Raw genomic sequence first — 19,392 nt, forward strand, 5'->3', positions numbered from 1 at the left:
GCTGCAGGATTAAGCATATTCCTTACTACTCCCATCTCACTTTTCATGCCTACACAGGGACACTCTGAACTGTCTTTGATTCAGCACCTCCCTCTAAATATCTTGGCGGCGCTTGATGTGTTTACCAGGGCCTGCCCTGTGTGGGAGGGGTAACATGTCTGGTCTTCACACTAATAACATCTGGCCATTGAGCAGCAGAGTGCAGCACTTCTCCACCAGTGCTGCCTGCCTGCAGAGCTTCACTGGTGTCATGCATCACTTTTTAGAAAGTGCTGGTTACTGGTGTACTGATACTTTTGGATTTCCTTCCAGGGGTTTAAACATGTCCGAGTTTGTCTGCGACCCAAGAGCAGGCTCATACGTGTATGACCTCATTGCAGTTTCCAATCACTATGGAGCCATGGGAGTAGGCCACTGTGAGTAACTGCTTCTGTGTCCTTTGTGTGCAAGGAAATATGGGCAGAGGGGTCATGGGAGGAGGCATTTGTGTGTTGGAGACCTGCAGCAGCCCACACCAAGGGTGTCTAGTCCAAAGCTTCCCTATGTTCTGTATGCAGGTGAATATTGTATTGGAAGGTAATGTCCTTCCTATTAGGATTTGCAGAGCAGGTAGCCAGTTTGTGTAGTTTGCAGTTGCCTGAGGTCTGACTCTGATGCCTGTGGGACCTTGGTTAGTAGGCAGTAGAGTGTGTGATGGTGTTCCCCAATTTACGAGTGGAGTAAAAATTTTTCCATGCTGAACGTGAAACTGTGGAAAGGAGCTTCCTACTGGGGAGTGGTGGGGAGAGTCTTCAGTGTAAGCTGTCAGTTCAGCTCCAAGACTCAGCTTCTTTCCCTGCAGCATACCAGAGGGCAGCAGCTTGTCCAATGTAGGTGCAGCATCACAGCTGCAGAGCAGAGATTGCCAGCAGTCGAGCCAGCCAAGCAGGAGCTTGCCAGGTTCATCCAGTGGTGATAAGACAAGGTCTGATGAGCAGCAGTCACCCGTAGGCTGGGAAGACAGAGCAGAGGGCATATCTTGTTGTGAAGCTGGGTCTGATGCCTTTCTGCATTTTCTATCCCGAATTCTGTTTGCTGCAATAGCAACTTAAAGCACTTTTTTTTTTCTTTCATTTTCCTTTGTTCCAGACTTCTTCTAAAACAAGCCACAAACAAACGTGTAGTTCTTGTGACCTCTTGGTTGCACAGCTGGCACTAGCTTACAATAGAATGTCTCCACCTTTACACTGACAAGGGCTCACATAGCAGGGAAAATGTCATGCCATCAGGAGAAAAAAACCCTTTCTCATACACGACAAGTCTGATAGATGACAAGTCTGTATTTTCTGTCACTGATTCTGTTGCAGTGTAGATGAAATGCATCTGTAGATGGAGTTCCCTGTATCAGGTGTCCATGCAGATCCATGCTGTAGGTGACACTTCTAGAACCACCCAGAAGCATTTTACTATGGGTGGATGATGAACTCCCATTTGGCAGTGTATGTGCTTAACTCGTAGAGTATGTCACTGTAGGTAGGACAGCATTAGCTGAAGGGGGATATGTTTTGAGATTGGGGATCATAGTCACAGAAGTCTTGGATGGAAGAGACTTTGCAGGACTTTAGTCCAACTTCCTTTTTGAGTGAGGACTCTTGCAAGCACTAGATCAGATCCATCATCAACAGAAAACTTCTCTTTCACATGAAAATGCAGAGTCTTAAACTGTGTGTTTGGGAAAGCTCTGACTCAAAGGGGGTGAACAAAACACTGTAATTTTTTTCCTAAGTTTCTTTGCCCTATATCTCTGCTATCAGGGCTAAGTCTGGTATGTGGAACATGGTTCTAGACTAGCTGGAACAGCTAGCATGTTCTAGAAGATGTGTATGTCGGTGAACTAGGTTTGGGGTAGTTAATGTCAAAGCTAGCTCCTGGCCTCCCATGCACACTCAGTTTGAGTCTTGAGCATTGCTAGTGCAGCGCAGCTGGTGTGGCGTTACTTACCAGTCTTCCCAGGAGTACTGAGCTGCAGTTTCTTCTCCTAACAGACACTGCCTACGCAAAGAACAAAGTGAATGACAAGTGGTACTACTTTGATGACAGCAGTGTATCGGCGGCTTCAGAAGACCAAATAGTGGTGAGTACTTGGCCTGAGGCTAATCTGAGTTTGTGCTGAAAGTGCGGTTCCCTGCTTTGGGCGTTACATTTCCAGCCAAGCTGTGTGGATTGTTTCAGATGGTTTTCTTCTTTGTTTGGTAGACAAAAGCTGCGTATGTGCTGTTTTATCAGCGCCGAAACAGTGAGGAACATACTGCCCCATCTCCTCCCCAGGAAGAGTGTGACGGCATGGATACCAACTAAACATCACCTCCAGCACTTGCCACCACGTTAGCGGTTGCTCTTCTAAAGCCATGCCTGAGGCGTATGAAAATTTTTCTTCCTTCTGTAGGAGTCAAGCTGAAAATCTAGCACTGAAAGATTCAGTGCTGGGGGTTGCAGAATAGCACTGGAGAGCCAGGAATAGGTGCTGATACTTGGGTATTTAGAGGCCAAAAATAATATATATTGGAGCTTCAATAAAGTTCTTTTTAAAATCTGGCTGAGCTGTGTGGCTAGAGGCAGGGGTTGGGGCTGAGCCGGGCTGCAGCTGTGGGTCTTGGGCTGAGGGTTGTAGCTGGGGTCAGGAGAGTACAGCCTGAGCTGGAGGCCAGGTCACAGCTGAGCCTTGCAGGGGCCTGCGGAGGAGTACGGTGGGTACGATTCTGTGAATCAGCATGGGGGCTTCCTGCCAACCCTCTGGTGTCGCTGTTGGGCACTGCCTGTGTCAGGGAGGCTTGCTGCACCCTTTCTGGAAGTGCTGTTCGAATTTGTGTATATCTGGCCTGTCTGTCGCAGTATCTGCCATCTTGGTCCCCTTGCTAAGCAGGAAATGTTTCTCTTTCTTGTGTCCTTTCACTGATGCATTTGAGGCTCTTCTGGGCAGTTTTGGCTCTGCCTTTTTCATGTGAACACTGAATCCTGTAAGGTAGGAAATTTAACCAGAAGCGAATCATACCTGCCTATGGTATTGCAAATGTGCAGGCTGATCCGCACAGCAATGCAGGATACAGCTGTTCTGGCTCCCATTCTTCTGCAGAGAAAATATCATCCATAAGGTTGGCGATTTCTTGTCCTCTCCATCCATCTCCCACACCTCCCACTTCTAGGCTGCTCTGTAAGCACTTTTCTGCCTCCACCATTTCTCCTATGGTTTGTGCAGTGGCAGCATTTTTATCCTTTTGTCATTTTTGTGACTCCTTGGAGCTTTTTCTCCAGCAAAGCTCAGCACTGTGTCCCCAGAGGTGTCACCTGTAAGGATGACAGCCCAATGCAATGGATTGTGTCAGTTTTCAGCCTTTCTCCTCCTTCCTTGAGTGCTGCCCTTTAGATCCCATGCTCCTTCAACTTCTGTGAGGGTGCAGGTGTGACGGTCCTGTCCGACCGTCTCTCTGCCTTAGCTGTTCAATAGTTCTGCTCCGTCCTTTTGGCACAACTGGCAAATGCTCTTCCCTCTGTCCTCCTTTACTGTCTGTGTTGCTTGTAGGACTCGAGTCCAGCTTTCTTCTTGAATGAGGACTCCTGTGAGCACTAGGTCAGGTCAGTCCTCAGTGGAGAACTGGTCTTCCATTTGAAAAATGGGAAAAATCTAGAGCCTTAGTCTATGTTTTTTAGGGAGAGATCTAGCTCAAGGTGGTGAACCATACAGGAGGGTTTTTCTTTCTTGGAGCCAGGTGCATTGGCAGAACAAAAGGCTAAGACAGGCTACTCCCCTGCTTTTTTTTCCTGCTGAAATACGTGCTTGCAGCCACTCAGTCCTCTGTGCACAGTCCCTGTGTCTTCATTGCTGACCATAACCTTCTCTGATGGTCAGCATAACAGTGGTCATCCATTTAACTCTGAATACACCACCTCAGCTCCCTTTCTGCAGCTCTCTGCAACAAGCCCCGTAGGAAATTGCTGTGTGCCCATCCCTGCACCTCCGCTGTGCCGCAGCCGAGCAAAAGCCCAGCCAGCTACTCGCTGTCTTCTCTGGCTCCGAGCAATGGGAAGGGAAGGCAGCACTATGCAGCCCCTTAGCCAGGGCACTGGGAGGCCATAGAGAGGAGGAGGGAGGGCTGCCTCTAGCTGGCACACTAGTGTTGTGATCCTCTTCTGCGGAATTTTGCTTTTAAAGCATTGAAATTTGAATTTTGAGATCAGAATTGCTTAATTGCTTCTGCTGTTCTGGTTTTGGGGTTGTTTGGGATTTTTACAACTCTTAATACTGTATTTCTGGTTTTTTTCCTCAGTGCTGAGGGGAGCATCCAAAAAGCAATTTTTAAGCTGTAGCACTGCACTGAGTTACTCTGATCAGCATTTTTTTGTTTGTTTTACCCTAAAAGAAAATCATGTGGGCATTCCAAAATGGGGAAGAGAGGAAAGGGAGGGGAGTAAAAGACCTTTTTAAAAGAAAAATCAATCTGAAATAGCCTTTGTCCTCTTCCTTGCCTCCCTACCTGTGCTGACACTGAGAAACACATCAGTGGGGCTACGTCTCCGATGCTCAGATGCTGAACAGACTGTTGTTGTACTGCAGAAAAAGTGGCCCAGCTCTTACTTTCTCTGCCTCTGAGCTGATGGGCTTCAGCTGGTGTGTGTGTGCTGTAATACCAGACCTGTTTTTTAGACTAGCACTTTGTAAGTGGCTGGCTCTATTGTACAAAGAGGAAAATTAAAGAGTGGTTTGCACTGAAACTGGGTTTTGTTGTATTTTCAGCTTTCATTATGTGACCTGAGACTGCTGGTTGTGGGGATGGCGGGGGCTCCAGGAGCACTTTCAGCTAGGGGAGGGCAAGTCCTGTGGAGCCAACCCCTCCCTGCTCTGCCAGTAGGGGTTTGGGAGAAAAACAGACGTTGCCTGCACCACTCTGTACATCTGAGAGTTTGTACTCACTCCAGGGGTTGCCTTTTCTCGCTTACAGCGCTGGGTTGCTGATATCTGGTGCTGTAGCAAAGCCCGTTCTTGCCTTTCTGTGGCTCTGGGCAGCCTCAGCTACAGCTTCCTCATCATTCCTCTTCCTCTGCGGATCTCGGGAGGGGTGTCCTAGCCTTCCTTCTGTCCCGTTTCTCCAGAGGTATCAGGGCTGCTTGTGGCTGTACCACTGAAATAGTTGTCCTGAAATCACTGCAGTTTCCTCCTGAAGGCAACCTGAACATGTATATGAGAGCAGGCTGGAAAAGAATGAGGAAATTAAATGTGATAGGCTTGTGTTCATTTAGCATTGGTGTGCGTGCAGGGAATCTGAGGGATTGTCAAAAATCTTGCAGGTCAAGGTGGGCTGTGAAGCCCCAGCAAGAAGGTTTGAAGTCTTCATGTCGTGATTACGGTGTAATAGTGGAGGAGCTTGATCTTAGCTGGAGCCTCGGAGATGGTTGGAAGAGCCTTACTGTAGAACAGCAGATGGTGAGCTTCGCTATGAAATGCTGGCCTCCAAAGCACGCCATGAAACCCATCATGGGAAGAAGGGAAAGCAAAGTGGCAGCTTTCGGACGTGGAGGTGTTTGGGTATTTTGTGTCAGCGTGCAGGCTCGCGGGAATGGCTTATTGTCATGGTTTAAACCCAGCTGGCAACTAAGCACCACACAGCTGCTCGCTCACTGCCCCCCGGTGGGATGGGGGAGAGAATTGGAAGGGTAAAAGTGAGAAAACTCATGGGCTGAGAAAGAGACAGTTTAATAGGTAAAGCAAAAGCTGTGCACGCAAGCAAAGCAAAACAAGGGCTTCATTCACCACTTCCCATGTCCAGGAAAGCAGGGCTCCATCACGCCTAATGGTTACTTGGGAAGACAAACGCCATCACTCTGAACGTCCCCCCCTTCCTTCTTCTTCCCCCAGCTGAGCATGACATCACATGGTCTGGAATGTCCCTTGGGTCAGTTGGGGTCAGCTGTCCCGGCTGTGTCCCCTCCCAACTCCTTGTGCCCCCCCAGCCTACTCACTGGTGGGGTGGGGTGAGAAGCAGAAAAGGCCTTGGCTCTGGGTAAGCACTGCTCAGCAGTAACTAAAACATACCAACACTGTTTTCAGCACAAATCCGAAACATAGCCCCATACTAGCTACTATGAAGAGAATTAACTCTACCCCAGCCAAAACCAGCACACTTACACAAGAACACAGAGGGCATGAACCAAAATGAAATCCCCATTGCGAAGGGGAGGGAAAAATAACCTGAAACACAAATCATGTTGCCAGTGAAGCACTGTTACTAGCATTCAGGAAAGAGGTCTCTAAGGCAGAAAGAACATCTCTGAGCTAAGGCTCCTGTTCAGAGGGGAGACAATTTTGGCAAGAACAGAAAACAGGCTGTGTCTCAGACTTGGCTCAGCTCCTGCTTTGAAGAGGCTGTGTAATTTCACCCCCGAAAAAAGGGCTCAGGGGGAAAAACCAACAGCCACAGAGTATGGAAGAGCTTCTGTGTAAGAAGCATTTCCCCAGGTTAGGTCTTTTCTCCCTGAGGAAGAGAGATCTGAGGAGCTCCTGCAGAAGGACGAGCCAGGAACAGTTGCTCCCTGTTCTCTACAGTGCAAGAAGATGTCAGGCAGGAGCGTTAAAGCAAGGTATTTATATTCCCCACCTGGCACGGTAAATAGCTGTACAGGGACTACAGGGAACAGCCAGGCACCCTTCCTTGCTACGCGTACCTCCTGCTGCGAGTGTGGCAGGCAGGAGGGCCCCTGCAGGCAGTCTGAGGTGCTTATAAATGGACTTGGGAAGGATTAAATTAATGGAGAAATAGTCTGTGTGTTTGCTACCTCTGCAGAGAAATGCCATCTCTGGCTCTCCGTTGCCAGAGAAGTTGCAGAAGTTGCCCCCGCGACCACCAGTGTGTCCACCAGCAGATTGACCAGGGCAGAAGACAGCAGAGGGGATGCTGCAGCACCAGGGAGCCTTGGTGCAGGCTTGGCTACAAGAGGAAGGTGAGCTGTCCCACGCTTTGCTGTGGGCAAGTGGTATCTCCCTCTTGCTTTTGTTTTCTTCTGAGAAAGCTTCAAACCCCAATTATTGTAACAGGAAAAAAAGAGTATAAAGAGGAAGGAGAACCACTGCTTTCAGAAACCGAATCTGAGGGTGCATTACATACTTTGTTGCTAAGTCAGTCTTGAATTAGCTAACATGATGATGTTGTCTTAATTGTTCAAAAGCAAAGGATAACGAGCTATGCATTTGTTCAAAAGGATAAAACCAGAAACACAGGCACTACTTGTATACTTTTTCAGTCTCATGAAGTTTTAAGTTAAGTTCCTTAACTCAAGCAAGCTTGCTCTTTGTCTACTAGAACTAGAAATTTTAGGTCTTTTCTCCAGCATACGTTTCCCAGGAATAGAAACAGAACTCCAGCTAGAAACCCACACTGAGAGCCTTTGGCTCAAATACAACACACTCAGGCCTGGGGCTCAAATCAAAGTTAGGTAACTACAGTTCTGAACATGGTGCTTTTCTTTTATTCTCAGCCTTGCTAAAATACATTATATAGTTTTAAGGAACAGATTTCTTTTCAAATTACTTTTTTACAAGAAGAGACAAAAGCATATTCTCAAATTCAGAAGATGGAGGTCTGAAGTTCTTCCTTAAACATGCCTTCAAAATGGAGGTCTTTTGCCATGAGCTCCTCTTCTACATCTTCTAAGGCCCACTGATGATCAGTCAGTTCTAAAGCTTCCCATTCTGTCTGCATTGATAATAAACAAGTAGAGAAAGGAAAGCAACACAGTATTAAAGTAGTTAGACAAGAACTGCACAAAGCAGCACGCACTTACCTTAAAAACTGCAAAACCCCCCCAATTTCTATTAAAAACCTGGCAATCCTGTCAACTCTCAGTGTTTTATGCTTAATTGGGCATTAGTTGGTCAATAAAAGTACATTATCTACTTTTTGAGAACCTTCTAATCTTCTGGAATACTCCATTTCTTCTAAAACAACTGTAGAAACGCAGCAAATTCTGTTCTGGGGCGGGGGGGGTGTCAAGTGCTTTGTGGTTAGTTAATTCTTTAGTTCAGAGACATTTGACAAAAACAGTTACAGGCCAAAAATTTTGCAACTGATCACAGACTTGATGTGCCTCATTAGACTGTTCTCCAACCAACAAGCTCCCTGGAGCTGCAGAGTATGTTAATTCATTAAGCCAGGTGTTCATAGTAGCCCAAGACCTAAGAACAGAATTTCATCTTAAATATGAGAACGATCTCCCCCACTACTCATTTTCCACCACCTATGAATACAAATCTCTCCTCCTCGTAGTCCATTAAGTGTTGCTCCAGTAAGTATTGTGGAATAAGCTGCATACACCTTGCAAAATCATATCATGCGATGCCCAGCAAGAGATTTGTGTTTCCTGGCCAGAACACTTCTCCTGCAATATGGGCTTGCTCTCTTTGCTCCTGCGGGGGACCACGTAGCAGGTTTAGGTCCCTACAGGGCTGAATGGCAAAATTGCTCTGGGTAGCCAGTACTGGAAAGGAAGCAGAGGGCTGTGAGCCAGGAGGGCGCATGGTACTGGCTGGAATTGCGCCTCAATGCTGACAGTTTGTGAGAGAACAGTCACTTGCTCCACCAGAGCTGCAAACTGCAGCCACCCTCTTCCCTGGCTGAGCCTCTGGCTGGGTGATGTGTTTTTTTTTTTTAACCAGGAAGGTTACTGAATACAAGAAACTGCAGGAGCAGACCATCCTGACTTCCCAGGCAGCAGGTTGTGTGGGTGTAAATCTCTACTATGGGACATAAAAACAGAAACCAGGACCTTCCCTTCATGCATAAACTAGGGTTGTGAAAAGTAGAGGCAATCTAATAAGCAAGTGCCAACAGAGACTGCTTAGGAGAACTTCAAGACACAGTCAAATCCTGACTGATTTTCTGTTGAGCTAATAACTTGCTTACTTGATTTTCTTACCCAAGTTCCACTGTGTGCCTGCTGGACTTATGCTCAGCTGCACTATTAACACAACTTTTTGGGAGCCAGCTTCTCCTTTGGAACTAGATCTCAAGGGAAAGAAAAAAATCTTCCTCTGCAACAGCAGAAGATGGCACATGAATTCAGCTTTTGTATTAGGAATGACTAACTAATCAGGTTTACTTCAGGGTATTAGGGCTCTGCCAGACCCAGGGCAACTTCCATACCCTTCACCAGTTGTCAGCTCTAATTTTAGGAACAGGAATCCAGAGCAATTGCCTTACTTGACGCAGGGAAAGGCTGAGTTACATACAGCCTACAATCCTGTTAAGTTCACAGCAAACAGGAATGCAGGTGGGAATACTGTACCTTAAATGCTTTGTTAGTATCTGCTGGCATGGCCATTGCTGCCCCTGTCATTTGTTCTTGCATCACCCTAGACTGATCTGCAGCTACAAAAGAGAAATGAGAGGTTGATTTTTATTTGTGTCATTTAAACAGAGTTTCTTGGAGCTCAGTGTTACCAGGCTGGTTTCTAGCTATAGACTAGAAAGTTGCAGAAACACCCAGAATGCAATACTAATGTGCCAGGAAGAGTTCTCACAAGACATCTTCTTCCCACCCCCTACATCTTAGCTAAGTTTACATAAAATATGGAGACAAATTCAGGAAAATACTGTCTTCTGCATTCCAATACCCCCAGAAACAGTATCTGTCCTGACCCACATCTAGCATTAAGAAATCTTTGCAGCTTTCCTTTAAACTGGTACTTGCTAGAAATAAAAGCAAGCCTGAGAGCAAAATTTCTGCACACCAATGTGATGGGAAGGAAAGCATGGGTTAATTACCATGGAAGTTTACGAGCAGTTAACCAACGGCTGGTGCAGAAGATTTGGGTACTTGCTGCAGGTGATGTCAAACTTGGCCAGTGGAGAGTAACCTCACAGAAGTGAGAGAGGTTTTTGAGAGCTTTTTGGCTGGAAATTTAGAAATCCTTCCCCAGCCTCCCTCAGAAGTCATCCCATGGAAGGAGAAGCCGGCTCTTTCACAGAAATGACAGTGTCTTACCATTGTCTTGGCCCAGGATAAGAGTATAAATGCTTCTGAGTCCAAACACATTCAAGAAGTACCAGGAAGCAGAGCTCACCCTGATAAATCAGAACAAGCATGGTTGATTTCAGTTCAGAGCTGGCTTGTGATCTCATTTCAGAAGCACGCATAGACCGTTCAAGGGTTATTAACACATTCAAAATTTTCCAAGTGAATATTCGACCTTGCTTACTGAGGACACAGGCTTACCAGGACGCATCTAAAGTGAGCAGTTCAATTCCCTGCTGCAACATTGGTTTAAAACGCAGCGTCAGAGGAAACGGGACCTTTGCTGCAGGATAAAAAAAAAAAAGCCCAGTTTCACAAAGTGACACTACATAATTGCAAAGCAAATGGCAAAGCGAGTAGATAGTACTTTTATTAAATCTAATGTAGTCTGAATGCAATGCATACAATAACAAGTTAACATGTACTTTTGAAAAAGCTGTAGTTCTGTATTTATTTTAATATGGAAAGACTTTTTGAAACTCAATCAGATGACCAAACCATCATAGGTATTGTTTCAGTGACTGTGAAGGGGAATGTCTTTTGTTAAGGTAACAGTTATCACATAAACAGTAAGACAAAAAACAGAACTGTGAATTTTTTATGCATATACTCTGCATTACACACTAACCAACTCCCTGGACAGGTTCAGAGGAAAATCCACTGTATCAACTTGACGTTTAGGCAGTTCTAATAAATTTAAATATTGGTTTTGTCACTACAATTGTTCCTGAATACATGAGCTATTTTCTTTGTGACCATGGCCAGTACTCTGAAAACAATTTTCCCTCCTTTGCTATGGGGCAAGCAAATCAACGCAGTTCATGGAGCGAATAGCAGAAGTGCCACAAGCCAAATTCACACTGCTTCCAATCGACTGCTTTCAGGTAGAGGAGCAAATCTCTGGCGCAACCCAGACCCTCAAGGTCATCATCAGAAACACGGCCAGACCCATGGGCTGTGTTATTGCAGACACTTACTTGTGACAAACCCCGAAAACGTCATGTTGATCCAACCACCGATGAGGATCATAGGCAGAACATTGGTTACATTCCCTTTCATCATATCTGTCAACATGGTAGGATCTGCAAATCACAGATTTGACGTCAAGTAGCAGTGTATCACAATAAAGAGAAACAAGACATTACTTCTCTAATGTCAGCTATTTTAATTAAGAATCTGCATGAGAGATAACAGTCCTATCCCACTATCTATCCCATTATCTTATTAGTTTCCACTGTTGTAAAATACTTTGCAAAATGAGATGAGACGCTGCTGCTGCAGCCGCCAGAAGGGTGTTGTGTTCTCTGCTGTGTCTGACCCCATCCCTTGCTCCAGATTGCTGGACTTGCTTGACCCCTCTCCAAGCTGATTTAGTTAGAAAAGGGACAATGAACTACCCAGCTAATTGGCTGCTGAGGTCTCTGGCCACATTAAGTTAAAATTAAAGTTAAATCAGTTTAGAGAAGATCCTGCAGGAGCTGGTGCAAAAAACTGATGAAAGGACATGAGTGAGAGCAGGACTTCTCATTTCTGGCAACACTGAGATGGCTGTGGTCTTGTGAGACGCTGCAGGCAGCTGGAGGTTGAAGTTAAGCAAAATGAAGTGACCTAACGTGTCGCTACCAAAGAGAGGGCTCTCGCTCCCCCCTCTTCCCCAGTACCCACCTGCGCAGTCCCATGCCCTCCCTCACATTCACTGAGCTCTTTGCAAAGTTGGTTCAGCTTCCCACCTTGGCAGAAACTTATAGTTTTTCTGCCCAGCTATATTTATGGTACCTTAACGTACCTGTCATTGGTGAAGGAGGCACTACCTTTCTTTTTGTTTTCTTAAAAAATCCATCCTCTGGGTTATTAAAATAATATTTCCGGGTCAGGAAAGACTGAAAACAAAAAGAGTCAATGCCAACACCATAAGAAATGAAAGAACAGAAGCATTATTTCTTGCTCAGACATGCAGGCATCTTATGAGCTCTTTCGTAACACATCCTTCTTTCCTGGGGAGGTACTTCACTGCCAGCGTGCTCTAAAGCTCCTCACTTTTCTGTTTCCCTGGATCCAGAGTAACAGCTCTCTGGCCTTCTAAAATTCTTAAAATAACTCTAAGGCTTCTCTGGAGAAGAATCCACATTCATTAAAGAGCTTTTAGTGCTTTGTGCAAAGTTCTTGCTGGTTCAGTACTGATACCGGTACATCGGACATTTTCGCTCCCCCCAGCTGACTTCTGGATTTTACACCATACATACTTGGCAGCGACTGGGCCAATATGAATGAGAGATTTTTAGTTCAGCAAACTAAACATTGTATGACTACCTCCTTATCCCAAGCTGTTATTAAATCCCTCTGTATTTGTTGGCAGATATTAAACACGATGGGTTGGACGCGGGCTTCGTTTTAGTATCCGGGTAAAACACCAAGCAGTGGAAGCTAACGTTAACGGCAGGAAAAAGCCACGGTGGCCCTGCGTCCGGGCTTCCTACGCATCTGCTACCGACCGCGGTTCTAGGCGCTGCGCTGGGCCAGGGGAGACCCGGCCAGACCCTCTGACCCCGCGGGGCCCTGCTGCAGCCGCCGCCGGCCGGGAGCTCCTCTAACTCCGCTGGCACAGCCTCTCGCTTCGCGCTCCTTTCGCAGCTCCCCTCTCGGCAAAGCGCAAAGCCGCTCCCGCGGCTCCGTACCTGTTTTGGAATGTATTTTCCGTTTTCCCGAAGGACTCTGCTCCGAATCAGGACTTGGCTGGAAAAGAGACATGGGGCGTTAGCGGCAGGGCCGCAGGCGGCAGCGGGCCGGCCGCTGCTCCCCCCGCGGCCGGCGGGCGGGAGCGAACCGGGCCGGGGGCCGGCGGAACCCAGGGACGGGCAGACGAGAGGCGGCGGCGCCAGGTCCTCCGCGGCCGAGGGGGGGGCCCGGGCTGCGGCGGGGCCCGGGCCGAGGGGGCCCCGGCGGCGGCGGCGGCCCTGACCTGTCGGACACCTGCTCCTGCGTCAGCCTCTTGTCGCTCTGGAGGAGGATGGAGACGTAGTGCCGGATCATGCCCACGAAGAAGGTGATGAAGACGATGGGCAGCACCACCCACAGCCGGATGTTGGAGTCCAGCAGCAGCTCGGGCTCGCTCATCGTGGCGGTGCCGCTACCGGCCCCGGCCCCGGCCCCGGCCCCGGCCCGCCCACCGGGCCGCCCCGGCTCCGCTTCCGCTTCCGGGCCCGGCCCTTCCGCCGCCGGAAGGACGTCACCGCGCGCCGGTGGCGGGAAGCTCGAGCGCCATCGCCTCAGCGGGCGGCTGTCCCCGCTGCGGGCCCGGCCCCGGGTCAGCGCCCCGGCCCCGGCGGCCGCCCTGCCGCCCCCCGGCAGCCCAGGTGAGGGTCCCTCGGCGCGGGGAGCGCGCCCCGGCCCCACACGGGCCCACCGGCCCCGGCGGCGCTTTCCGAGGCCGGTGTGGTTCGGGACGGCGTTTCCGAGCCCCGTTTGGGTGGCCGTTTGTTAGGAAGAGCGGAAAAGCGGCCGTAGAGCTGGGCTGCCTGCTGAAACGCTAGGCTGCTCTCGGCATCCGGCTGGCCACCCCCCCGGCTGAGGCAGCTGGCGTAAGCAAGCTCAGGGCGATGTAAGCTTTATCTACCCCATAGTGCCCTATAAACGCTCAGGTGAGGTAAGCTGGCTGCCACAGAAATTTCCAAGCGTTTGGGAGTAGGTATAATACGGAGAGGACTACCCGGGAGTGAGCGCTCTTCTTCGGCCTGTCAGTCCGCGGGTCCCGAAGAGCCGCTAAAGGCTCATCGGGCTCTTTTGGGGAATTGTGCTGCTTCCACCCTGATATTTAATGGAATTTGTTTTAACAGCCTCGGCCAAAGAGTTGAAATTGAGCATGAGATGATCAAGCATCTTTTTTTAACGATTTTAAAGGTGAGCCAAGATTTATTTTTTTCTTTTTAATCACTGCTACCCACCAGAAGAGGACAAGTTGGGTGGAGGTTTGCGCTGACAGAACTCTTCTTGCGGTTGTACTGGGTTAGGAACATGAACGGGGTCGGCTAACATGGTTGGGCTCGTGGATACTAAATTGCTAATCCTTTGTAGCTTTCTGGGGGTATGGGGAGAGGATCACAAGTTTAGATCAATGGATATTATGTGAGACCTCCTAGCTACTCACTTTAACTTGCCATTTAATTTGCCTGGCATCTGAAAGAAAAGCTAAGCCTTGTTTTATGAGGAACTGAATTTTAGAAAAAGTGATGTATTACACTATTTAAATATGACAAGCTCTAAAATCTCAACCTGTACAGCAGAAAAACTGGTTAACCAGGCAATTTGCTTTTCTTTGAGCGATTTCAGTTTCTGGAGCATTTCCCTTCACTGCTCACTAATACATTCTAGATTTGCTTAAAAAACCCTGAATTAAAGTCACGTCTCCTTTGCTCACTTGTCTTTTTCCTGCATTTTTATAGGCAACAACAAAGGTTTTGTTACCATGGTTTCCAAAAGGAAATTGTCAAAAGTTGATGCTTCTGGAGAGAGCTGCAAGACAGACTTGCCGAGTAGGTGCTCAGTTATAATCTTATGGGGAATAGAGACCTGTTGGTAGAGGCAGCGGCCCCCAGGCAGTTCTGATAATGCTAATTGTTACTGACACTGTTGATCTTTAAACCCCTCTTTTAATCACAATAAAACAACAATGCTGAAAGCAGTGCCGTATCTGTTCTCAGTCCCTTTGTTCGCATAGCTTTGATCAGCATTTACAATCTTGAGCTTTGCAGTCTGCGAATCATATTTGATCAAAACTGGTATCTATAAATCAAACCAAAATAACCTCTCTATGTAGCTGGACGGAAGATAGTTATTTTTTGCTTTAGCAGATGGGTGGATACCTAAGAGGGAGGTCTGGTGGGAGAACTTAGATTAAATTTGTGCTTTTCAGGTCAGAGAACAGTATGCGCTCTAGCGTTGCTCATAGTCTGCTAGTGGGTATGTCTCCCATGAGAGTCAGCCACTGAACATGTATCTTAACTGTCTCTGGTTACGGGGTAAGAAAGAAATGTTCCTTTCTGGTGTCATGCTGCGGGGGTAACCGCTTTATAGGATCTGTGCATTGGCATCCAAGTCGGCTAATGACTGCTGTCAAATAGCAGTACAGTTTGTTGGTCTGGTCCCATAAGTGTATTCCTGTGTTCCTCTAATTTCTTACTAGAAGGTTAATTTTTAATAAGTTGTTTTTATGAAGAATCCTTGCTATTTTTATTACAGAGTATATTTGACATAGCATGTCTTGTTTTCTCAGAAACAAAGAAGTCGCGGATTTCTGATACGGAAAAGGCCTCTGCCCATGGTGGAGTGGAGAATGAGGGAGTCTTTGAAGAGCTCCTTAGAACATCAGGAATTATACTGAAAGTTGGGGAGGGACAGAATGAAATAGGTATGGGTTTAACACTTGCTCTCTCTGCTTGTGTCTGAAAACCTGCAAAGATGACTGGTACAAAGTAAAGATGCATTTTACTTGCAGAGCAAAAATGCTTGAGCCAGCTTGTTCCAAAGTTCAATTAAACCCTCATCTGGCCTCTTATTTGTTATATACATCTTGAATTGCACAGTTCCTGCTGAATTCAGTGCATCACCTAAACTCATTATACCAGCTTTTAGGGTGTATACATGCTGAGTCAGAAGGCTTCTGAAAGATTATTGGGGGTACATGGAATAAGATTAGACTGCATCTGTGGTTAGAGTATTGAGTTCCAGAGGCAGGAGCTCTGAAACAGGAAGACGAAGATGTCGTGTTGCACTTCAGCACAGAGAAGGCCTTCAGGAATTCGACTATTAAGACTTTTTAGTGCCGTTAGCTACTCTTAGTCCAGACTGGAGAACGCACAAGTAGTGATACCACTCAGGCTTTTGCTAACTGGACTTCTTGACAGAGCAAATGCAGAATTATTGGTGGATAGGCTTGAGAGCTTGTACTTAGTGTAGCTGATGTTATGATGTTGTATGGATAAAACATGTCTGGTTCTTTATTTTCTTCTTAAACTTTCTCCTTAGCTGTAGACCAAATGGCTTTCCAGAAGAAGCTCCACCTTGCCCTGGAGAAGCACCCTACTTACCCAAGTGTAAGTAACGGACTACGGTTTGGCAGGAGCCAGCTTTAAAACTCTTTGCTGTGTAGCAAAAGATGCAAATGCAGCTGCCTGTTCCTGCTAGTCCCGTACAAAAGTGTGCAACATGGTAGCTTATCTTGGATTTCTGTGGTCCAGACTCTCTAATTCTCTCAGTGTTGCTGTCCCAGCCTTTTGGTCCCATTGTCCTTCTGCTGTATCTGTCTCTTCTCAGCTGTTACGTCTGAATAGTTAGACACAGAGGTGACCAGCATGTGTCTCTGTTAAACCAGCCTTGGTGTGCATGCTCCAAGTTTGGTTTTGCATAATTCCAAGAAAAAGTGCTGCACTTCCACCACCTTGCCCGTCAAAGTAATTAACTGGCAATATTATTCAATAGACAAAGACTCTTAAGGGAGAAAAATAATTTGCTTAACTTTCTAGTGGAAGCTGTGTTTGATTTTGTGTTGGCTGGGAGCTGGCACCATTAAAACTGCCACAATGTGGTGCTCCTCTCCAATCAACAAGCCCAGTGTGAAAGTCCTGAGGCCAGTGATTTGAATCCTGCAAATATTTTTTGGGTGCAGCTCTTGTCACGTTAAATGTTGCTGTCTCAGCTGAACAGGAAGAAAGGCAAAGCCCTTTTAAATCAAAGTAAAATGTGAGACACTTGCTTTAGAGTTATTTTGTGGAACAACAAGTGTTTCTTTTTGGAAATGGTTTAGACTAGAGTTCATTTATTATCCAGCTTTCCTTCCATCACAATTTCTGTTTGCAGTTGCCTGGCTAGCTCTTCCCTGTTCTCATCATCTGCTCTCAAAGAGCATCCTAAAAGACAGCAGTTGATGGGGGCATCTTTTCAGGAAGTGGATAACTTCTCTCTGCTTTGCAGGTTGTGAAGCAATTTATCAGCGGCTTGGAATCTCATATCAAGGACAGAAACCAGTTCAAGAACTGTCTCTTGCCGTGTACTCCCGTACGGACTGAGGGGTCGAGGTCAGAGAAAATGCATTTTGTCTCCCCCTTCAGTCAGAGCCGGTCTCTATTTAAATGTCATATAACATTGAGCAGAGTGGAGGGAAAGGCCATAGCTCCAGCTGATACACAACAAGACTTGTTTGTTATGCAAAAGTGGCTAGTGTAATACCTTGCTATTTGATAGCAGTAAGTTTAAAGCGGTAAGTCACGGAATTTACTAGCTGCCTGTGGCATGCGTTGGGCTCCATGGCATTTTATGGCACGAACCAAATACTGGGAAAAAAATTTTGACAAGGCTGGTGAAGGTCAACCAGTTCCAGCTCACACTAGTCTTGTAGAGAGTAAGCTCGTTCAGAGCTAAAATGCAGTTTTACATTTTTTTGTGTGCGTCTGTGGTTACCATGTGTTACCATAAGTTGTTGTAAGTGTTTTAAAAAAAAAAAAAAAAAAACAAACAAACCGCGAATGGAAAGAGTTACAGCCTGTTCTCCTAACATGTTTTTATTACAACTGTAGTGGAATCTTTCATCTTGCAGGACTCTGGTGCACTCGTATTGTGAAAGCCTCATTAAACTGCTTCTTGGAATTAAGATCTTACAGGTATGTGCACCTTAGTTTGCTCTTTACAGTGCTGTTGATTTATTTAGGGATCCTTTTGCTTATCTAAGTAGAGAATTAATAGAACTGGTTGTGAGGCAGCTGAGGCTGCATCTGGAATAGTGTCCAATTTAGTGACACAAAGATGCTCAGGGCCTGCAGAACATGGCATACAAGAAGAGACAGAGGGAACTGGGTTTGTTCAGTCTTAGGAAGAGAAGATTAAGGGAGATCTTGTGGTCTTCAAATATCTAGTTACATGGTATGGAGAAAACAGAGCCAGACTCTTCTCAAAGGTGAACAGGGGCAGGATGAGAGACAATGGCTCAGGTCAACCATGGGAAATTCTGATAGGGTATAACCACTTCCACTGTAGAGAATGTTTTCCTTAAGTGCTAGAACAGATAGGCTAGAGAGGTGATGGAACCTCCATCATTGGAGAAATTTGAATCTTGGAGGTGTTTAAAAATGGGCAAGACACTGAGCAACCTGCTGGCAAGAACAAGTTCTGTTAAGTTGTATACAAGTTGCTTGAAGATGTATATGGAGTTGAAGACGACAGATCTCTCACCAAGGCATGGGAAACCTTAGAGCAGCTGTGGATTTCAATCCTCTTATAATTAAAATGTTTTAAAAGTTCTTGTCTTAAATAAATTTTTGGAATTGCATTTGGGCCAGGATTAAAGGGGGGAAGAATTAGACCTGCAAAGGGAATGGCAAAAGCACGTAGTCACTGTTTTCAAACTTACCTAAAGCTGATGCTTTAGATTCCTATGTGGTGAAAAGCAACTCAGCCGGGTCTGAGAAAGAGAGCTTCGTTTGGCCCACAGGAATTGTGCATCCTGCCCTTATGCTCTGCTTCTATCAGATTATGTGGATAGTTTATGCCACTCTCAGCATTTGTGGATTTCAGCTTGCAGGCTGTGTGCCTCCTTTCTGGCATTAGGGATGAGGTTTCTTATACAGGAGATATTTTTATTTGTCCTTTCGAGTCTTTTATTCTGTGCATATTTCATCTTTTGTGAAAGATAGTTTTGGTGGCAATGCCACAGCACAAACAGTAAATCATCATCCTGACACTGTCTTTTTGCCTTTCTTCTAGCCTGCTGTCATAACACTGTTGTTGGAAAAGATCCCCGAATTCTTTTTTGACATGTGAGTATAGACTGTCTTCTCTCTGCCTTGAAATGAAATTTCTTCTTTGGACAATCACCGTCTGTTTGACTTTAACTGTTACTTCAAATTTACCTTAATGGATGTTTGCACTGATGGTTTTTATTTCATACATGTGTAAAATTATCTGTGAGGTACCATGACTTTAAACTGGTGGGTGCGTAAAGCAGAAGACAAATTTATAGAAGCTGAAATACAGACATATTTCATGATTCATTATGCTTTTGGTAGCTACTGGCACAAGCTTTGGAAGTATTTCAGCAGAGGGACTATGGAGTGTCTCATTGTTTAAAAAAAGATTAAAGTGGCTGGCAGAGTTTTAGGAGGCTGCTAGATGCAAACAGACCTTTTAAAAATGCAGATTGCATTCAAACAAGGAAAATAGAAAAAGCACCTCTTGGTTTTTCAGTGTAGAACATCAGAGCAGAGTGGGAGATCTTGAGGTGCAACATAGGCAGGACTTGAACACTTAAAACTCTTTTCCAGTGCTCTGCATGTTTATTACAGAGTTAGTGGAGCAGGTCAAGGG

The 19,392-nt window shown here is 46.2% G+C and overlaps 3 protein-coding genes across 12 annotated transcripts in view; 2 read left to right on the plus strand and 1 right to left on the minus strand.

Moving 5' to 3' along the window:
- The window catches only part of USP4 (ubiquitin specific peptidase 4), a 52,991-nt gene extending 48,242 nt beyond the window's left edge, over window positions 1-4,749 (plus strand). For both annotated transcript variants that reach the window (XM_030043676.1, XM_030043677.1), the window contains 3 exons: window positions 313-416; window positions 2,025-2,113; window positions 2,236-4,749. In XM_030043676.1, the coding sequence (XP_029899536.1) occupies window positions 313-416; window positions 2,025-2,113; window positions 2,236-2,337 (295 nt within the window). In that variant the 3' untranslated portion in view covers window positions 2,338-4,749. The remainder of the gene's footprint in view (window positions 1-312; window positions 417-2,024; window positions 2,114-2,235) is intronic.
- Window positions 4,750-4,838: 89 nt separating this feature from the next.
- The window catches only part of FANCD2 (FA complementation group D2), a 63,821-nt gene continuing 49,267 nt past the window's right edge, over window positions 4,839-19,392 (plus strand). For 2 of the 9 annotated variants that reach the window (XM_041118682.1, XM_041118677.1), the window contains exons 1-7: window positions 6,196-6,972; window positions 14,481-14,582; window positions 15,311-15,445; window positions 16,063-16,130; window positions 17,008-17,111; window positions 17,630-17,693; window positions 18,793-18,845. In XM_041118682.1, the coding sequence (XP_040974616.1) occupies window positions 6,924-6,972; window positions 14,481-14,582; window positions 15,311-15,445; window positions 16,063-16,130; window positions 17,008-17,111; window positions 17,630-17,693; window positions 18,793-18,845 (575 nt within the window). In that variant the 5' untranslated portion in view covers window positions 6,196-6,923. Of the gene's footprint in view, window positions 5,459-6,003; window positions 6,036-6,195; window positions 6,973-13,352; window positions 13,395-13,567; window positions 13,685-14,480; window positions 14,583-15,310; window positions 15,446-16,062; window positions 16,131-17,007; window positions 17,112-17,629; window positions 17,694-18,792; window positions 18,846-19,392 lie in introns of those variants that run through there. The other 7 variants (XM_041118678.1, XM_030043670.2, XM_030043671.2 and 4 more) reach the window with 7 other exon arrangements.
- Window positions 7,475-13,246, minus strand: EMC3 (ER membrane protein complex subunit 3). Its single transcript, XM_030043685.2, has 8 exons — window positions 13,001-13,246; window positions 12,717-12,774; window positions 11,828-11,921; window positions 11,019-11,123; window positions 10,243-10,324; window positions 10,012-10,091; window positions 9,313-9,395; window positions 7,475-7,724 (listed from the first exon to the last, which is right to left on the minus strand). The coding sequence occupies exons 1-8, from the start codon at window positions 13,153-13,155 to the stop codon at window positions 7,596-7,598; spliced, it is 786 nt and encodes a 261-aa protein (XP_029899545.1). The 5' UTR covers window positions 13,156-13,246; the 3' UTR covers window positions 7,475-7,595.

The sequence above is a fragment of the Aquila chrysaetos genome, chromosome 20 (genome assembly GCF_900496995.4).
Source record: "Aquila chrysaetos chrysaetos chromosome 20, bAquChr1.4, whole genome shotgun sequence".
NCBI classification, from domain to species: Eukaryota; Metazoa; Chordata; class Aves; order Accipitriformes; family Accipitridae; genus Aquila; species Aquila chrysaetos.